Raw genomic sequence first — 18,124 nt, 5'->3', positions numbered from 1 at the left:
CTACGATGTTCAGGATATGTCCCTAACTCCTCAGGGGCACAGATAGCTACCGGGGAGTGAAGCGGAAGGTAAACTTCCTTCTGTGACCTTCCTCCCATTCATATATTTTAGGAATGAAGCCAAGGATTCCATTTTTTCTTTAGAAAAAAATATCATTGAGATTATCTACAGATACTTCTTGAAATGGATGAAGTCCTGGATATAGTTAAACAAAACTACTGGAATTTGTATCTGAACTGGATGTGCTTCCCTTAGAAAGACAAGTGGCAAATGTCAATATAAACAATAAACCATCAGTGGTATGTGAATAAACTAAGCCAACCTTAGCAAATCCCTAATACTTTTACGATTTAGTTACCATTCCTCCAAACTGTATGCCAAATCAGTAGTTGACACACCTCTATTTTCTTGATACAACATGATGAAAAACTACTTAATATGCAGCAACACAGAGTAAAAGAATGGACAGATTTCCTTGCAAATATTACTCAGCATATTTTAAGGTTCTAATAGCACATACATGCTTCTTAATATGGTAAACAAACAGTTCTGAGAAACTTCCAAACACAAAGGTCTATTCACCAAACCTATCAACAAAATAATATTTGCTTCACTAACTTTGAATTAAGAGTTAGCACATGGACCTTATTTCAAAGGATTATCAATTCTTCTAGAAATCTTTTACATAAGAGCACAGTGACTGTTCATTTTTTTTAGAGTATCAAAGATCCAAGGTAGATTGGTGGATACTTCCCATTCCAGAAATCTCTCTTCTTCAATGGGGACCTCCAACATAGGAAGTTGAGAACTGAACTTGGGACTTTCTGCCACTGATCTACAGCCCTTCCCCACATATCCTTTCAAGACCTTTGTTTAACAGTTTAACTGGTAAAATAAAGTCTCAAGAGCACTTACTATTGATACATTTACACCATGACTACCACACCACTAAGGATGCCTGAGACAATGGTGACATCAACAGAATATTTTTTTAAAATCTGCTACTACAAGTTTCCATGCCAATTGATCCTATTAAAACACATCAAGGAATAAGTACATTGTTGTTGTTGCTATAATGTCTTACCTGAAGGGATGGCTGTTTCTCATTCCTCTTGGGAGACTTCAGCCCACTAATTTGTTGTTGTTGTTGTTGTTGCTGCTGCTGCTGCTGCTGCTGTTGTTGCTGCTGCTGTAACAAAAGCTGCCTTGCTACCTGAAGAGCCTGAAGGAAAATAATGATAGAAATAAGTTTCACCAAGCATAAATTATTGGTTTATCTTATGTATACATGGCATACTCACCAAAGAAACCACCAGAATTTGATTGTCATTGGACTTCAGCAATGACACAATAATATTCACACTAACAAACCCTAGAAAACCAAAGCCCAAATGTTCATATGGTACCGGTAGTGCCTCATTCAGCACAAAAATGAACTGACTATTTGATGGCTTGTGCTAATAAACTGTTTTCAATAATATATCTATAATTCAACACTATGACCCTATCTGGGGAGGGGGGGGAGGTGGACTGCAACTTTCACATTAAAGAGTGCCAGTTTATCAGACTGTGTGTAGATGTCCGGACTTTTTTTCAAAGAGGGCCAGATCTGATGAAGTGAAGGGCTGTGAGGGCCAACCAAAGGGCCAACCAAAGTTGTTAACCTTTTCTTAGGATTGAAGTTGTTGTGGTATTTTTAAGATTTTATCCCAGAAATAAACTGCCACAGGGGCCAGATTAAACCGACCGGCGGGACAGATTAGGCCCCCGAAACGGACTTTGGACATGCCTGGTATATTGCAAACTGATGTAAGAAATCACTGATTCTGTAGCAGTTGTAGAAATATGAAAATGGTAGTTACTTAGAACATCCCTGGCTATTTTACATTCTATTGAGTTGGTAGTGGTCTCAGCCTCCTCTCAAAGCTTTCTCAAAGCACATAAGTACACATTCCTCTAGTGCACTGTTGGTAAGCCAGCCCTGTTGTTGTTATGACTCCAACCTCGGAAAGGGATTATGGGGAAAGGGATTATGGGGAGTCCAACAACATCTAGAGGGCCACAGATTAGCCAGTCACACCCTAGAGCAGCGGTTCTTAACCTGGGGGTCCCCAGATGTTGTTTGACTACAACTCCCATCATCCCTGAGCTCTGGCCTTGCTAGCTAGGGGTGATGGGAGTTGTAGTTCAACAACATCTGGGGACCCACAGGTTAAGAAAGGCTGCCCTAGAGAAACAGAGAGATTGTGAAATAGGGTTGGTTTGTTTTCTACTGTTCCCTAGTGAAAACACATAATGCAGAAGAGGGGTTGTGTTATTTCCTTCTTTGTACATTCCTTTCCCTCCTGGGATTCTACTGAGGGAGGCATCAAGAGCAGACTGACTCACGTTCTCCCATCTTCCCTCTCTTCATTATGAGGTAAGATAAACATTCTGAACAAGGAAATCCTACGGTTATCTGAGCACAGGATCTTCCATGCCCTGAAAGATCAAACCCTCTTCAATGCTTTACAATGAAGGTGGATAATAAATTCTCAGCTTTTCTCCATGGCTTATGCCCATGATATTTATAGAGTGATTGGTCTTATTTTGTATTACCTCTTATGCATTACATATTTAAGCAGAGTGCTGAAAATTGGTCCTGCCTTTTCAGAGGTAAGGCCCTGCCCCAGACTGCTGTAGAAACTTTAGATGCTAAGATGACAAGTAGGGTCCTTCCTAGTTCAAACCAAAAGTGGATTTGGTGAGTATACTATTCTGCTTCCAGCAATGTTCAGAAAAACATACCTGGGAAATTCATAAACATGGTTCGATATGGAGACAGCCATATCCCATTTAAATATCAGAGGTATGGCATCAATTAATGTCTTTTTGAAGGTATTCTGGCTCATATATATTGATAGGCTTCTCCTCATTTTGAAATATCTAAGCATTTGCTCATCTCCACATTTTGCAACTATCCATGCCATAAATGTTAATTGTGCAGCCTGTGAAAAATAATTGCTTCCTGCCAAAACAAAGCAGCCCTTTCAGAAACTAATAGAGAAGATGCAAATCCCCTGCAAGTCCGCACAGTGATGAAAACAGACTCCACCCTTCAGATAGGTTGACCACACCTGGCAGTGTGGGCTCAGCAGGAAGCAGCATCCTGAATACATGGCAACTCAGGGCCTGTTTCCTAATACCTAAGGAGAAGTTAGCAAAGCACATAAACAGCAGCAACGGCTGGATTTATGAAAGATCAGTAATGACTGGTAATATATATATATATATATATATATATTTGCTTTCGTAGATTTTCACGGGTACAGGAATGCAGGTTTTGGTGTCCTCGGGTGTCTTCCCGTGTAAAAGTTGGGGTGTCTAGGCGACGTTTCGACGAGGTCTCACTCGTCATCTTCAGGCTGGTGCTTTCGGCTTCTTGTTACTGGAACAGAGCGGGATCTCAATGTTTGAGTTCCTATAAATACTGTAGAGGGGGTGTGGTGTCTAGCCTCCAATGTTCTGGGCAGAGAGGAAGTTCCCAGGCTAGTGTGCCTTTTCTTCTTTTGTTCCTTAATTACTTGAGAGATACCTTGAGTGATTTCTTGAGTGATATCCTGAGTACCACTTAGGTGGGTCATTAGGTGTGGATTAGTTGCTAAAGTCTTTGTGTCTTGACCTCTTGAACTTTGTGAAGAGTTTTCCTGAGAAGATGGCTGTATTGCACTTAGTTGTGCTTTGGCTTGGCTTCGTGTATAGGGGCGAGCTGTGGTTTTGTGGCTTGTGTCAGCCAGATCTGTGTAGGGATTGCAGGGGGGTGCAGCACCTCTGGCTGACACAAGCCACAAAACCACAGCTCGCCCCTATACACGAAGCCAAGCCAAAGCACAACTAAGTGCAATACAGCCATCTTCTCAGGAAAACTCTTCACAAAGTTCAAGAGGTCAAGACACAAAGACTTTAGCAACTAATCCACACCTAATGACCCACCTAAGTGGTACTCAGGATATCACTCAAGAAATCACTCAAGGTATCTCTCAAGTAATTAAGGAACAAAAGAAGAAAAGGCACACTAGCCTGGGAACTTCCTCTCTGCCCAGAACATTGGAGGCTAGACACCACACCCCCTCTACAGTATTTATAGGAACTCAAACATTGAGATCCCGCTCTGTTCCAGTAACAAGAAGCCGAAAGCACCAGCCTGAAGATGACGAGTGAGACCTCGTCGAAACGTCGCCTAGACACCCCAACTTTTACACGGGAAGACACCCGAGGACACCAAAACCTGCATTCCTGTACCCGTGAAAATCTACGAAAGCAAATATATATATATATATATATATATATATATATATATATATATATATATGAATGAGGGAAAGTCGGTGGTGGCAGTGCTAGAATTGGAAATACATTTGGAATTGTTGAAGAGGAAGCCAGGTGACATAAACAGGAGGCTGGGGAAAAGATCACAAAGAGATGCAAGAAGTGTTTCCCTACCCAGCTCACTCTCAGAAGCCTGAAGCACTCACCAACATTTCAGATGCAAAGAAGAAAGCCTGCCTGTAGGAGCCAGAAGGAAATTAATGTCTGCAGGAGGACAGCTGGAAGCTTAGATGCCTCAAGGAGTTGCCTCTTGCTTGCTGCCTCATTGGAGGATTCACCATTGCTGGACTCAAGGGTTTCCTTGTCTCCTTGGAGACGTTCAGTACATGCGTAGGTGTTAACAGTGGGAACAGTGAAGACTTCATTAATGTAAAACAAGAAAGAAATAGTCCCTGTGCAAGATGCCTACACGGAAGGAGGAGAGTGAGGCATCCACACTTCCTTCTGCATATGTTCACCGAAATGTTTAGCAAACGCAGATTTCACTGCATTCTTGAATTAATTGAAGGGCATCTTTAGTTCTACAAGTCAGGAAGCATGAACCCTCAGAAAGCTAGAAAGATAGGGTGACAAGGTAGGGGAATCTTATAAAGCAAGTCACAGTTGCAGCTGACGGTACTTAGCAGAGGCCCAGAATACTACACATCCATTTCTACTCTTGAGGCCCCATCTGGATGGACCCCTTGGAAATCTAAATATGGAAGTTTTCCAACATGGGAAGAACATTCAGCTGACATACAAGCAACATTTCAGTTCTGATACCTGGAAATATAAGTGATTTAGCGGTAAGACTTCAATGGATGGAAGTCTAATAATATATAGCTGGTACATTTACATGTTGGAATGCTAAACTGAAGATAGATATTTCTGGTTCACATTTGGGAGGTATAGAACATTATCCTTGCTACTCATGCTCTCTTCTATATGGCAGAAATTGAAGCTTTGAGTCTCCTAGATGATAGTTTACTAAAGGAGAAAGACTTTTGAGCAATACAGTTATCAATGTGAAGCTGGCTCCATTTGGTACCTTAATCAACTGGGGCTGGACTCTTAACTGTACTTACCCAGGAGTAAGTGCTACTAAGAAACTTAGAGCTTTATTGATTTCCTCAAAATGTGATATTACTTTCTATCTGTTGTGGCAAAAGAACCCCACATGTTGGTCAAAGCCAGTTTGGTTTTTTTAATGTCCCCAGAAGAGTTAGCCTTGCAAGAAATGCCTCATTTCTCAACTGAGAGTGACTGTGAAGTTGAGACTCTGAGGCGGAGAACCCTTAAGGCCATCTTTCTTGTATTCATGGGGTCTTCTCTCATGAGTATCTGTCAGGATCCATGGGAGTATATACCTCCGAGAAGGTTACCACAAGAGATCTTTTTCTGCATTAGGAAAGGGTGTTTGTAAGCAAATGAGAAGGAAACAGCTTCAAGATATAATGCATAGCCCAAATTAGGAAAGAATCACACAAAGAAACTTGAGCTAAAGGAAAATGAAAATCCAAGAAATATTAAAGAAGTGGGGAGGGGGTCCAGTTTTGCGTCATTTCTAAAATGTGAGTTGCTGGGTTTAAACTTGCCTTTAACTTGCTTGGAAGACCTCATGGCCACTCTAGTTGTGGGCTAGTTGCAGCTACATTTTGGCAACAGAAAGGTACTTTGCACATGCTTCAAGGCCACACTCAGTTACTAATTCATAAGATCTAGCTAGGATCAAGAGTCAGTGGACATAGGTCCAAATTAAGCCCCAGGGGACCCTCTGAAAGCAGGCAGAAAGAACAATTGAAGTTGGCAGCAACTTAGTGGAACAGAGAGGGGGGGAAACACATTAACCTTTCCCTCATATTGAATTTCGAGTTATAGAAAACGTTGGGGAGAAAGTCCTACTAGTAATAATCAGCACAATAAAGTCCTTACTGTCAAACCATGCAGTCTCTTCAGAGGTTCAGAGTAGCCCTCACTAGTCCTCTAATTTCATCTGAGCCTTTCCCCCTTCACTCCTAACCTGAGATCAAACCTGCTTGCCCTGCAATTCTAAAGGCTAATCAACAGTCATCACTCCTCTGGAGCCAGAGAAGAAAAGAGAGGATCGCTGAAAAGAAAGCAAGATGGCTAGCATAGTAGGAGAAGTGCTTGCCTTTCTTTCTTTCTCACCTCCTCTAAGCCATTTCAAGACGATTTGGAGTGCCTTTGTGAAATTAGCTTGCTGATCTCCATTCAACTTCGATGGATACCAGCCCTTATAATACTGGCACTTGTAGTCTAATCCAGTCTGACAAATGCTGCTTGAGAGAGAAGCACAGAACTAAGCAAGCCCTATATCTTTGTTAGTATGTAGACACAGCAGTTGGCATGCTACAGGGATGCCAGTAGGATTTTCTGGGCCCTGCACACTGCAGGGGTATTGGGCACAACATTTGCAGGTGTTTTATTTATATGTATAGGTGCCATTCTTTGGGGGGGGGGTATTGTGATTTAAATAGAAATATAATACTTTATACCATAGTGGGGAAGACTGTGAACAGGTCATGACTTCTTACTCCTGTTTGGATCTCTTTGCTTTGGCAAGCAGGGATGGGAAACTGGTTTTATATATATAATGATTCCTGGCAGGCAGAATGTTAACTGATGAAGCTTTTCACATAATTGTATTTCCGCACTAGAAAATGCTTAACCAGATGGATTTCTGCCTGCCACGTGGATTTTAAAAGCCAACCATAATGCCAACCATAAACCATGGCAAGTTGTAAAAATGTTATGGTACTGAAGGTCTTTTATCAATGTGTCTTAAGATGCCAAAACTACATTTAGCTTGAACTGAGTGGTGTGCGTAAAGACATTTATAGCAACCAAGGTTCAAATCCAATGCTTGGATAAATTCAAGATTAAAGTGTTAAAAGGCAGTTTATTCTAAGAGTATTTAACAAAATTTATGTACAGCTTGGTTACAATACAACCTCAAAGCAATTTAATATAACAACTATATACTAACTATTAAAAACCAGGCTTTCTGTCAGATAAGAGCTTGCTCCCCTGTAGTACTGGCAGTATCCCTCATAACACTAGAGCTAAAGGACATTAAGTTGAACACTGGAAGATTCAGCTCAGACAGAATGGAATTTCTTCACATAACTACAGAGTTAAATAACATAATTTTCTCCCACAAGATGTAGTGATGGCTACTGTCAGGGTTTCAGGGACAGAGAGCGAGGGGGAGGGGTCCCAGGGCGACGAGGAAGAGGACGACGATGACCCGAGGTTGTCAGTGAGTCCGTCAAGTGAATCCGAGGATTCCCAAAAGGGAGCCCCCCTGGTCAGGCCAAGGGGCAGTAGAGAGGGAAGCAGTCAGAAGCAGGGGAACGAAGAGGGAATCCCCAGTGGGGGTTGGAGATCGGGACCTGCCTCTCCTTTGGAACGGAGTGAAGGGGGTGGAGTTGCCAGTGTGTCAGAAAGAGCAGAACAGGGAGCAGAGAGGGGAAGGAGTTCAGAGCAGAACGTCCTGCCGGAAGGGGAGGAGTGTAGTACAGAGAGTAGCGTAACGGTCGAAAGGAAGGTCAGAGGCAACGTACGCGCGCCAAGTTCAAATGTGGAGGCGCGCGGAAATGAGGAGAGCCCTGAGGAGGAGCCTGGTCCCAAAGCACGAAGGAGGGGGGAGCAGGCGTCAGAAGACTCAGCCTTGGGGGAGTCCCGAAGGGAGGGAGCACAGGGGGGCAGGAAGACCCTGCGGAAAAGGAAGGAGAGGAAAAGGTGGAGCAGTACAAGCCTCTTAAGCTGGTGCAGGGGCGGGACTGACTCAGAGGGGACTTCTAACATCTAAGGGTAACAGATGCTGAGCCACGGAGCTTGGATGTAACGACAACAATGTTCTTCAATAAAACCTTTTGTATATAACTTGGACTGGATTTTGGTCTCTTGTGAGCTGGGACCTCGGGTGGCTCTGACAGCTACCAACTAGGAAGACGCTGAAAGAGGATTGATTTTGCAACTGCAGTGAGGGTAAGGATATTAGTGGTCACTGGACTCCCTGGAAAAGTCCCTGATGTTGGGAGAGATTGAGGGCGCAAGGAGAAGGGGACGACTGAGGACGAGATGGTTGGACAGTGTTCTCGAAGCTACTAACATGAGTTTGACCAAACCGCGGGAGGCAGTAGAAGACAGGAATGCCTGGCGTGCTCTGGTCCATGGGGTCATGAAGAGTAGGACACGAAAGCAACATTACTATATTCTGCCTCCACCACCAGGATATATGTTTCTGAATACCAGTTGTTGGGAAACACTTCGGGTCCTGCTTGTGGGCTTCCCATCAGTATCTGGTTGGCCACCGTATGGATGCTGGATTAGACAGCTTGATCCAGCAGAGCTCTTAAATCTTTATCTTAATGTTTAGCATGAAATTAATCTCAGGTTGGAAAGAACATGAACTCCTGTCTTTGCTACCACCTTATGCATTTGGGTGGACATGCTATTGCCCAGTCACACAGTAGCTATGTTATTAAATGTACACGTTATGAGCTAGCAATATACAACCCCCTTCAAGATGCATACAGTAACTTCTAATAACTTTCAATGCAGCAAACAAGATGGCACATTCATAAAGTATTAAGCACACAAAACAGCAAATTTAAGTAAGCACATGTGCTGCGATTACAGTATACAAAAATCTGTAATGTAATAAATGACCTTCCTATACACAGGATCTCAGCTTTCCTACCTTATTATATGTATTCTCTTTAGCTAATATGTATTCCCATCAAACACACAAAAAGAGAAGGACTGTAGCTCAATGGTAGAACACTTCCTTCCATACAGAAGGTTCTATTCCTGGTGGCTTCGGGTAGGGCTCAGAAAGGTTCCTCTCTGGAACACCTAAAGAGCTACTGTTAGTCAGAGTAGACAACATTGAACTAGATGGACCAAAAGTCTGACTCAGTAGAAGGTAGCTTCCTATGTTCTCCATAATCAGTGCTCTATAATAAAAGCATGGAAGTGTGATGGGAATAGGGTGCAACTAGTGTGAAGGCAACTCTTTCCTATTCTGTTAGTTCCATTTAGCAACTGTCATAAAGCAGTAGAAGAAGAAAGCTTCTGCAGAGAAGTTGGGCTGTGGATGGGACTAAGGGGAGAGGTGGGGAGGAAGATATGACAGAGGTTTATAAAAAGTGGACAGAGCAATGTTTCCCCATCCAAAATTAGAGCTTGGGATAATCTGATGAAACTAATAAGCATTAGATTCAGAGCAGAAATATACTACCACAACAGATAGCGATGGCTCCTAGATAGCTTTAGATGCTCTATGGACCTTTGGTCTTCTCTGGCTGTGCTCTTTATATGTTCCTGATATGCCGCTGAGAAAACAGTACCGTGACACAATGACAGGGAAGACGTTGGGTGACACATGGAGACTAGGCACACTAGAGCCTACACTAAATATGTAACGATGCTCCTTTAAACACTAGAGAAGGTTCCTCATGAAAGCCAACACAAGTGCTTTCAGAATGACGAGGCTTCCCTGAAACAACCAGCTCTTTTCTCCCATCTCAGCACAGATCCTCCAATGTTTGCTTAGAGACTTCTGGTCTACAAGTCCCACCTCAAGTCTACTTACCCAGGCATATGACGGCTGAAAAACACTGTTCCTGGCAACTTAGAGATCACTGGTTGAGAAGAACTTACTTCTTTTTTTGTTTGTTTTGAAATGTTTTAAACCTGCCACCCTGGGCTCCTTCAGGAGGAAGGGCGGAATATAAATCAAATGAGAAGTCATACTGTTCCCACACAAGAAATAAGTTCCTCATCCATATTTTTATTGGTGAGATATTGAACCCAATCCAGATCCCCGGAAGAGAGCATGACCTTTAACCTAGATAACAGAACAGAAGTACAGCAGCCAGTCACTTAATATTATAGACAAGGTGATCTAATACATCCATTGAAACTGACGGGCAATTCCAGAAGACCAGGAGAGATTTTGAAAGCAAGTCCATCTATTAAATTTGTACCTGCCCACCCAATGTGAAATTCCTTTCATGTGCTTGTCAGTTCTTTGTAATTCAGTGAAATCAACCAAAATATACAACAGGACTTGGTCTTATATATAATGCTTTCTTTCTTGAAAGTAATTTAGTTCACAGGGGTTTTTTTCCTCACAGAAAAAAACTACTTAACATTCTCCTGAGCTATCATTAAGGAACAGTGCACTGTACACAATGAGATTCACAAGAACAGTGTTAAAAAGGAAAGGGACGCCTGTAATAGATTTAACATGGGTGCAAACTCCACACGCTCACTGCAAACACTTAGCAGCCAATAGGGGTGACAGAATAACTGCGCTGTCAATATTTTGCTCCAAAGTCAGCATCCATCCCTCCACAAGATTGCAAGTACTTCTCATTTAGGCAAGCACCTAGCTGATGTGTTAAAAGGAAAAGCAAACGACATTTTCCATGGAGGTGGAGAAGTAAGCATAATTATGATAAATCCAATCTAAGTCCCATGCAACTGGCACTCCACTGATAGGCTATACAAAGCAACAGATTAATTTTCGGCTGGCAACTGTTTGAGTTTTCAGAAAGTTGAAGGCACAGAACACACAAAACTGTTGACTCACTTTAAGCTTCCTCCCCCCCCTTAAAATGATACACAATTTCCCCTTATTAAAAATGAGAGAAAAACAATGCTCTTATTATTTTCCATGTATCTTTTATTAAGCCACAAAGAAAACAAGAGTTTGGCCACATGTTTGTTTGCTTGAGCTACTCCCTTTCCCTTCTGATAAATAATCAAGCCGGCCATCCAGAAAAAACAAAACCAGTGAGCTGGGAAATCTGATGGTCATCCAATAGACTGAGATACCAAGAAAGGCAGCAGACCACTTTTCCCACAGTGGGTTTTGCTGGCCTGCACCTACACTGACATCTGAGTAAATAACTTTAGTCACTCTTTCCATCTTCCCTATGCAGTTAATCTTGCAGTTAAACAAACTGTCCCCGAGGCAGCTGCAAAATATTGTTGTTTTCCCCACTGCATACTTTGGAATATTGCAAAAAAAAAAAAAGAGTTTTTCCACAAGCATGCATTTTCTTAAAACGTTTGTGGCACATGCAGTTGGTCAAAATATATGTTTCTGTTCTTAAAAGTCTCAACATGGAACAGACCTCATAGAGGTTTTTGTCCGTCCCGTCCCCCCCCCCCCCGAGCCTCTCTGAGGATGCTTATTCAGACTATGCATTCTTCATGCCCTCTTGTGCTTCGTGGATATGACAACGACTGCTTCAAGTGATTGGACAAAAAGTTAGATATCTGTGTTGGTGGACTTTCCTGGACACAGTACAAATTCCAAACAAACAACACAACCCCCCAAACCTACACAATTTATTAAGCCACGTGAACAAAAAGGAGAGGCACGGAACATGTGTTACAGCACTAGCTACAGATATTAAGCAGCATTACCTCTGGATTGAGCCAGGTGTCATAAATATTACAGACCCCGAAAATCTGAAGAAAAATCTCTGGCGTTAAAGTTAACACCTATTTTTAAACAGCAGTCTGCTCTCTTTTTCTTCCCTCAAATCTTCCTGTAGCACTAGAAGTCTAGACAGCAGTCATACCACAGAGATAACACCCATGCTCACTCATCTCAGCAGCCTGATTTTTCTTTATCGTTTGATTTGTTCAAATATTAACAAACGGAAAGACAACCACAAGGGAACGGCATTTCTAAAGATGCAGACCCTCCTCAAACTCCCTCCTGCCCCTCCCTTTCCTTGCTGCCATTCCTTCGAAACTTAAGCCAGTAACAGGACAACACACAGACAAAACACATCACAAACTTACACACGCTCTAAGCGAAAGCCGTCCCTCCTCAAACAACAGTCAACACAGGACTTCTTGAGAAATACATTTGAAAAACAGAGCACCCCAAAGGAGGGGGGCGAGTTAGCAGAAGGCAGCTCCCATTTCGTCTTGTTTTCCTGCCCAACAAGGCAGTAAACAACGTGAATCATCTTATTTTGCTCTAAAGCCTCAGCAATTAAATTTTCCTGGAGCAAAAGAATGCTTCTGCTAGCGAGATAGCAAGTTAAAAGTTCACCATAGCTACATGTTGTACACCCCCCCCCCCCGAAGCATTTAAACAGAGAATATGGAGAGTTTAACAGAGCACTCTTACTGTCTGTCTCTAGTTTGCCGTCTCCTTGCTGAAGATGTATTCTGGCTGTTTCTCTGAAGCAGGGGGTTGAAGAATGGTAAAAAGATGTTTGAATAAACAGGAAGTGCTGTGCAGCTGAAGCACACACTGAAGGGAAAACACACTGGAGCACTGCCCTTTGTAGGCAACAACGGGAGGCTTGCCTCCACAGTAGCAACGTCTGCTTTTATGAAATGACAAAGAAACCACAAGAATTTAAGCAATTCCTCCCCCCCCCCCCATCTGCAAAGCTGATAGATCAGCTGGAGCTTGCAGGTAATTTCAAAGTTGTGTTTAACACTCCAAAAAAATTATATTAATTCTACCCTATTAAAGCAGCTGGCTGACGTGCAGAAATCATATATACATATACATACATATATGTGTGTGTGTGTGTGTGTGTGTGTGTGTGTGTAAAACTCAACGAAACAGCAGCAAATGCATCTTAGCTATGCAGCTTAGGCAAATTCTTTATTTGTACATAGTTTTGGAAAGCTTGTTTTTCACACTCTTTGTGGTACCCATGCGCTTATGTCAATAAATGTCTGTTAAGGTTGGCCAGACTTCACAGCAATTATTCAAATTCCTTCATAACACCCCCCCCCCCGCCCATTTAAAATAAATTAGACTTTTGAATCTAAGATCTCAGGAGTGTGCATTCAATATGTTCCAGCAGATGCATTCTCTTTCTTGGTTTCCTTTCAGTCACTAAAACAAAGTACCTATTTAAGTCCAGATGACTAAGTAAACTCCCTTCCCTTCAACACCACCAGCCCTCTTCCCCCACCCTCAGCCTTAATTATCAAAAGTCATGTCTTTTGACGTAAGGGGGGGGGGCAGAGATACTGTCAATGAAAGTATACTGGGTTTCGTATTTTGAAGGCAGTTGGCAAAGAGATGAGCAGCAGAACAACCATGTTCAGCAAGTCCTTTTTCTAAAGGCAAAAAAAGACAGGGAGGGAAAGAACAGGAACAAGCCCCCCCCCCTTTTTAAGAAAATGTATTGTTGTTGTGTCAATGTGCTACAACCACTGATATTTGTTATTTAGCACAAACTCTCGGACTGTCTGTCATTCTGGGTGCTAATGCTCAGCTAAAATAACTCATTGGGAGCTGTCAATGGGATGTTTACACAGGACGCAATCTTTTCTTCATACAAGGGGATTCCCCCCCCCCCCTTTTTACACTGGAATTCATCTTCTTTTGATCTCACATTCAAAGCAACAGCAGCTTGATAGACATGCAAGTCTGAAAGCAAATCCAGACGCTGAAGATAAACCGCCAGAGTATGACAGGCAGGAGCATCTAAAGCTTATAAAAATGAAGAGAACAGCATGTCGTCTGAGTATTACAATAGCAGAAATCAAGAGACATATTAGGTGGAACTGATCAGCCACAAAAACCGTTCAAAAGGCAGATCATAGAAACAGAAAGACTAGGCAAAGTGGTGGTGGGAGGAGAGAGAGAGAATGGGAAAGATCTGCTTTAAAGAGGCCTCACCTTCTCTCTAAGCACTACAAGCTTTCTGCTCCTGGCATGCAAAGTGGAGGAAATTGAGGGTTTCTTGTAAAAAGCCTTTACTAACTCAGCAGTTCTCACCTTTAGCACACCAGTTAATCTTTTAATTAGGCTTCTCAATTATGTAGGCCAAACATTTTTTTATTATTATTAATTTTCTTCTTCTTTAAATGCACAGTATGTGTGTTGCTTCTCTTTCCTGCTGTAGGTGTTATGGATTAGTTTATCTGTAGAAACTTAGGCTGAGATCCGATACACAGTTAAGCACGCTTTAGTGCCCACTAATTCTAGTGGGACTTAAGACACCGTTAAATATCTCTGGATTGCACCCCTTATACGGTAGCCATAATGAGACTGTAGTACTCATTAATTGTGAAATCGCTTGGAAATGCCACCCATTTATGTTTCCAGGCCCTTAAGAGCGCCACTTCTTCAAAATTGGTTGGCAATCTGATTAGCTGCTGGGTTCTCTCTCTACATTGTTAAAAGACTCTACTTTGTTATTGGATATTACTTAAATTGGACTATCCCCGAGACAGTTAAATACCAGAGGAGAAAATGCTTATGTGGAAATGATCACTAAAACTTTCTTGAGGAAAATCCATACATTTTTAATTCCTCCCCCTTCTGTATAAGCCTCTTACTTTAATTGAAGTTGCTGAATATAATGAAAAAGTAATTCTCAAACAATTTTGTACTTAGAGATGTTTGTTAACAAACACCGAATGAGCAGGCAGTGTTAGGTTAAAGGGCAGCAGAATTCCACATTATAATTTAGCCTGTGGTTATTTCTGATTAAGAACACCCTCCGGGACAGCAAAGGAAGATCTTCTTTTGCAGCAGGCATAGCTTTTAAAATTAGCCTCTTCTGCATAATAAACCAACAGAAAAACAGTGGATTCGAAGATGCACTGAAACAATTTAAAGTGTTGCAATCAGTTACAATGTGCTTTCTGGGGTGGAAAGCTATATGAACCAAAAAACAGAGCAAAACCCACCTTTTTGAGCAGCTCGCGCCCCAATTGTAAATATTAAAAAGAAAAATGCATCCTGGATTCTAAAACTGTTATAAGAAAGTCACCTTCTGTCATGCTTATGTAGCTATCTAATGAGCTAAAGGCTGATTATTTATCTTTAAACTGTACTAGTTTAATCTTTTAAGGTCACCACTAATCTGCTTCAACCTTTTTTAAAAATAACAGCTTTCAAGACTTGCCGCTGGAACTCACTAAACCTGGGGGCTGAATGTCATTGGAAGCGAAGCCTTTACCTGAAGCAGCTAGCTGCGCAATGTAAACACTGAGCAAAAATTCTCTGGTAAATCAAGAGGCAAACTACAAAGTCTGCATGCTGAGAATGCAGTCCATAACAAGGCTAATCTTACACCATTCCAAAGAAATAAATAATTATCATGATCACAATGCAAGGTGACTATCCTTATTTTCTCTAGCGTGTGACTGAGGTTAGATACTGTTCTTGGCAATAATAATTTTGCCTGAACCTCCAGTTGCATTTATTAAGAAGTGTACACAAAAGAGTGGTGACCAGGCTGTATTCCCAAGGAGGTTTGTTATTACTTTTATTTTTACCCTCAGCCGTCTTGTGGACTTGAATGTCACCATGGACCTTGAATGTGAAACAGCTTCAAGCTAATAGCTCTAATTGCTTGAAGATGTGCAGGCAGGTGAAACCTGATCTCCCCTGGCCACTGTAGAGACCAGGAACAACACAAGAATGTTTACACAGTGGGTTGAGTTTAATAGACAGTAGAGCTGGGTTTCAGACAGCTAGCAAAAATGCAGCTAATAGGTGACCTCTTAAATGTAGCCCCCCCCTCCCTCTAGTAAACAAAAGGCCATTTTCATTTATTAAAAAGGGAACATGCTAAATGCCAAGGTTATCTGCCTGTCTGGATGCAGCCCAGGTTAAGATGCACCTGATGTGAAACTTTATCTCTGCAAAACACAAAAGACGTCTAACATGTCAGGGCTCAGTGAGATTCAAAGTGATGTCACATTAATTGTGAACTGAATATTTTACAGGACTGGCCTTTCCAGATTGTCTAGAACATGGGGTAGCCAACGTGACAGCCTCCATATGTTGTTGGATTCCAGTCCCATAAGATCCACACAGTAGTGAGGGATAATGGTAGCTGAAGTCCAGCAACATCTGGTGGGCCAAGGGATAGCCAAACCTGGATGGATGGACAGACAGGCAGGCATATATATATAGCACACAGCACAACTGGAAACATCTGTGAAAAACAATGAACATATGAATCCTCCTCTGTGGAATAATAATAATAATAATAATAATAACAATAATAATAATAATAATAATAATAATAATTTTATTATTTATACCTTGCCCATCTGGCTGGATTTTCCCAGCCACTCTGGACGGCTTACAGCATATATAAAACATAGTAAAATATCAAACATTAAAAACATCCCGATACAGGGGCTGCCTTCAGATGTCTTCTAAAAGTTATGTAGTTCTTTATCTCCTTGACATCTGAAGGTAAGGCGTTGCACAGAGAGGGTGCCACTACCGAGAAGGCCCTCTGCCTGGTTCCCTGTAAGTTCACTTCTTGCAGTGAGGGAACCACCAGAAGACCCTCAGAGGAGGACTTCAGTGTCCAGGCTAAATTATCAGGATGGAGATGCTGCTTCAGGTATAATGGGCTGAGGCTATTTAGAGCTTTAAAGTTTAGCACCTACACCTTGAACTGTGCTCAGAAACATACTGGGAGCCAGAGAAGATCCTTTAGGACCAGTGTTATGTGGTCTCGGCGGCCACTCCCAGTCACCAGTCTAGCTGCCGCATTCTGGATTAGTTGTCTTTTTCTGAGTCACCTTCAAAGGTAGCCCCACAAAGACTCTGGTGAGACAGTCCACAGGCAGGTAGGATCTCATCCTGCATACCTGATGGAGCTGGTATACAGCTGCCCTAGACACAGAATTGACCCTGTGTCTCCATGGACAGATGGACAGCTCTGAGTCAAAAATGACTCTCAGGCTGTGCACCTGGTCCTTTAGGGGCACAGTTATCCCATTCAGGGACTCAAGGAAGCTTACAGCTAAAATGTTACTTCATTCCATTTATCTCTTGAAGGTGTTGTACACAATCCCTTCCCTCACACATTTTTTCTTTACAACAATCCTGTGAGGATGGCTCAAGGTGACAGATGTACATGTGTGTATGACATGTATGTGTGCAGGAGATCAAACATGGGAGAAGCTTCCTGATGTAGAATCTAATATCTCCATTTTCATCTAACAAATGTTGGAGGGGTATGCGATTTTGACACACAGGTTTGCTTCCATGATGTCTAGTTTGGCCTAGAGGACAGCAGAATCTGGGCTGCAGGAAAACAAAACCACTTTCCAAGAAGCAGCAGGGCACTAAAATGTATTTGAACAGGTCATTTCACAATCTGTATGATAGAAAACAAAATGGGGGGTGGGGTGGAGGAAGGTAGTTCAACTTCTGCCAGAGGTCAAAGCACAAAAAGGTGTTTACCAAGAGGTGTAGTCTTGAAAGTAAACACTCTAGGTCAGCAATATACAAAGACTTAATAGCTTTGAATTTTTTTTTTTTGCAAAATCCTAAAACAAGCCTTACATGGCTTGAAACTTGCTGGGAGCTCTGCTATATGTTACAAATTTGTCGCACTTAACAAAAAGGAAAGGGAGACATTTATAGGGATTGTGGGTTCTTGCTTGAAAAACCAGAAAGGTCAGGAAGAACAGAGACACTGAAGAAAATGGAGGAAGGGGTTACTTCTAGCAAGGAAAACAAAATGGAATAGATCGTATAATAGGAGTTTAGCAACTCTACAAAAAAATGAGGAAACGATGGCCTGAAATATTTTTAGGTAAAACAGCAGTATCAGTGTAGAAAGTTAATCACCAACCAACCAGCCAGCCAGCCAGCCAGCCAACCAAAAAACAAATGGAAATGCATAGTAAAAGAGAATGAATAAACAAAATCAAAACACGTTATTAAAAGAAATGTGCAATTTTGCAATGGACTAACTACCCAGAAAATAGTGGGAAC

General features: G+C 41.9%; 1 protein-coding gene across 44 annotated transcripts in view; it reads right to left on the bottom strand.

The window, feature by feature from the left end:
- Positions 1–18,124, bottom strand: part of FOXP1 (forkhead box P1) — a 538,949-nt gene that overhangs the window by 174,608 nt on the left and 346,217 nt on the right. For 32 of the 44 annotated variants that reach the window (XR_014560509.1, XR_014560510.1, XR_014560511.1 and 29 more), the window contains one exon: positions 1,085–1,222. Coding sequence is in view for 29 of the 44 variants with exons in the window: in XM_083723838.1 (XP_083579964.1) it covers positions 1,085–1,222 (138 nt within the window). In the remaining 15 variants the exon portion in view is untranslated. Of the gene's footprint in view, positions 1–1,084; positions 1,223–12,195; positions 12,291–12,529; positions 12,705–18,124 lie in introns of those variants that run through there. The other 12 variants (XM_083723850.1, XM_083723863.1, XM_083723852.1 and 9 more) reach the window with 6 other exon arrangements.

Source organism: Podarcis gaigeae (assembly GCF_964106915.1).
Source record: "Podarcis gaigeae genome assembly, chromosome: 2".
Lineage (NCBI taxonomy): Eukaryota > Metazoa > Chordata > Lepidosauria > Squamata > Lacertidae > Podarcis > Podarcis gaigeae.
The sequence above is the reverse complement of the archived record's forward strand: the minus strand, read 5'-3'. Positions and strand labels throughout refer to the sequence as shown.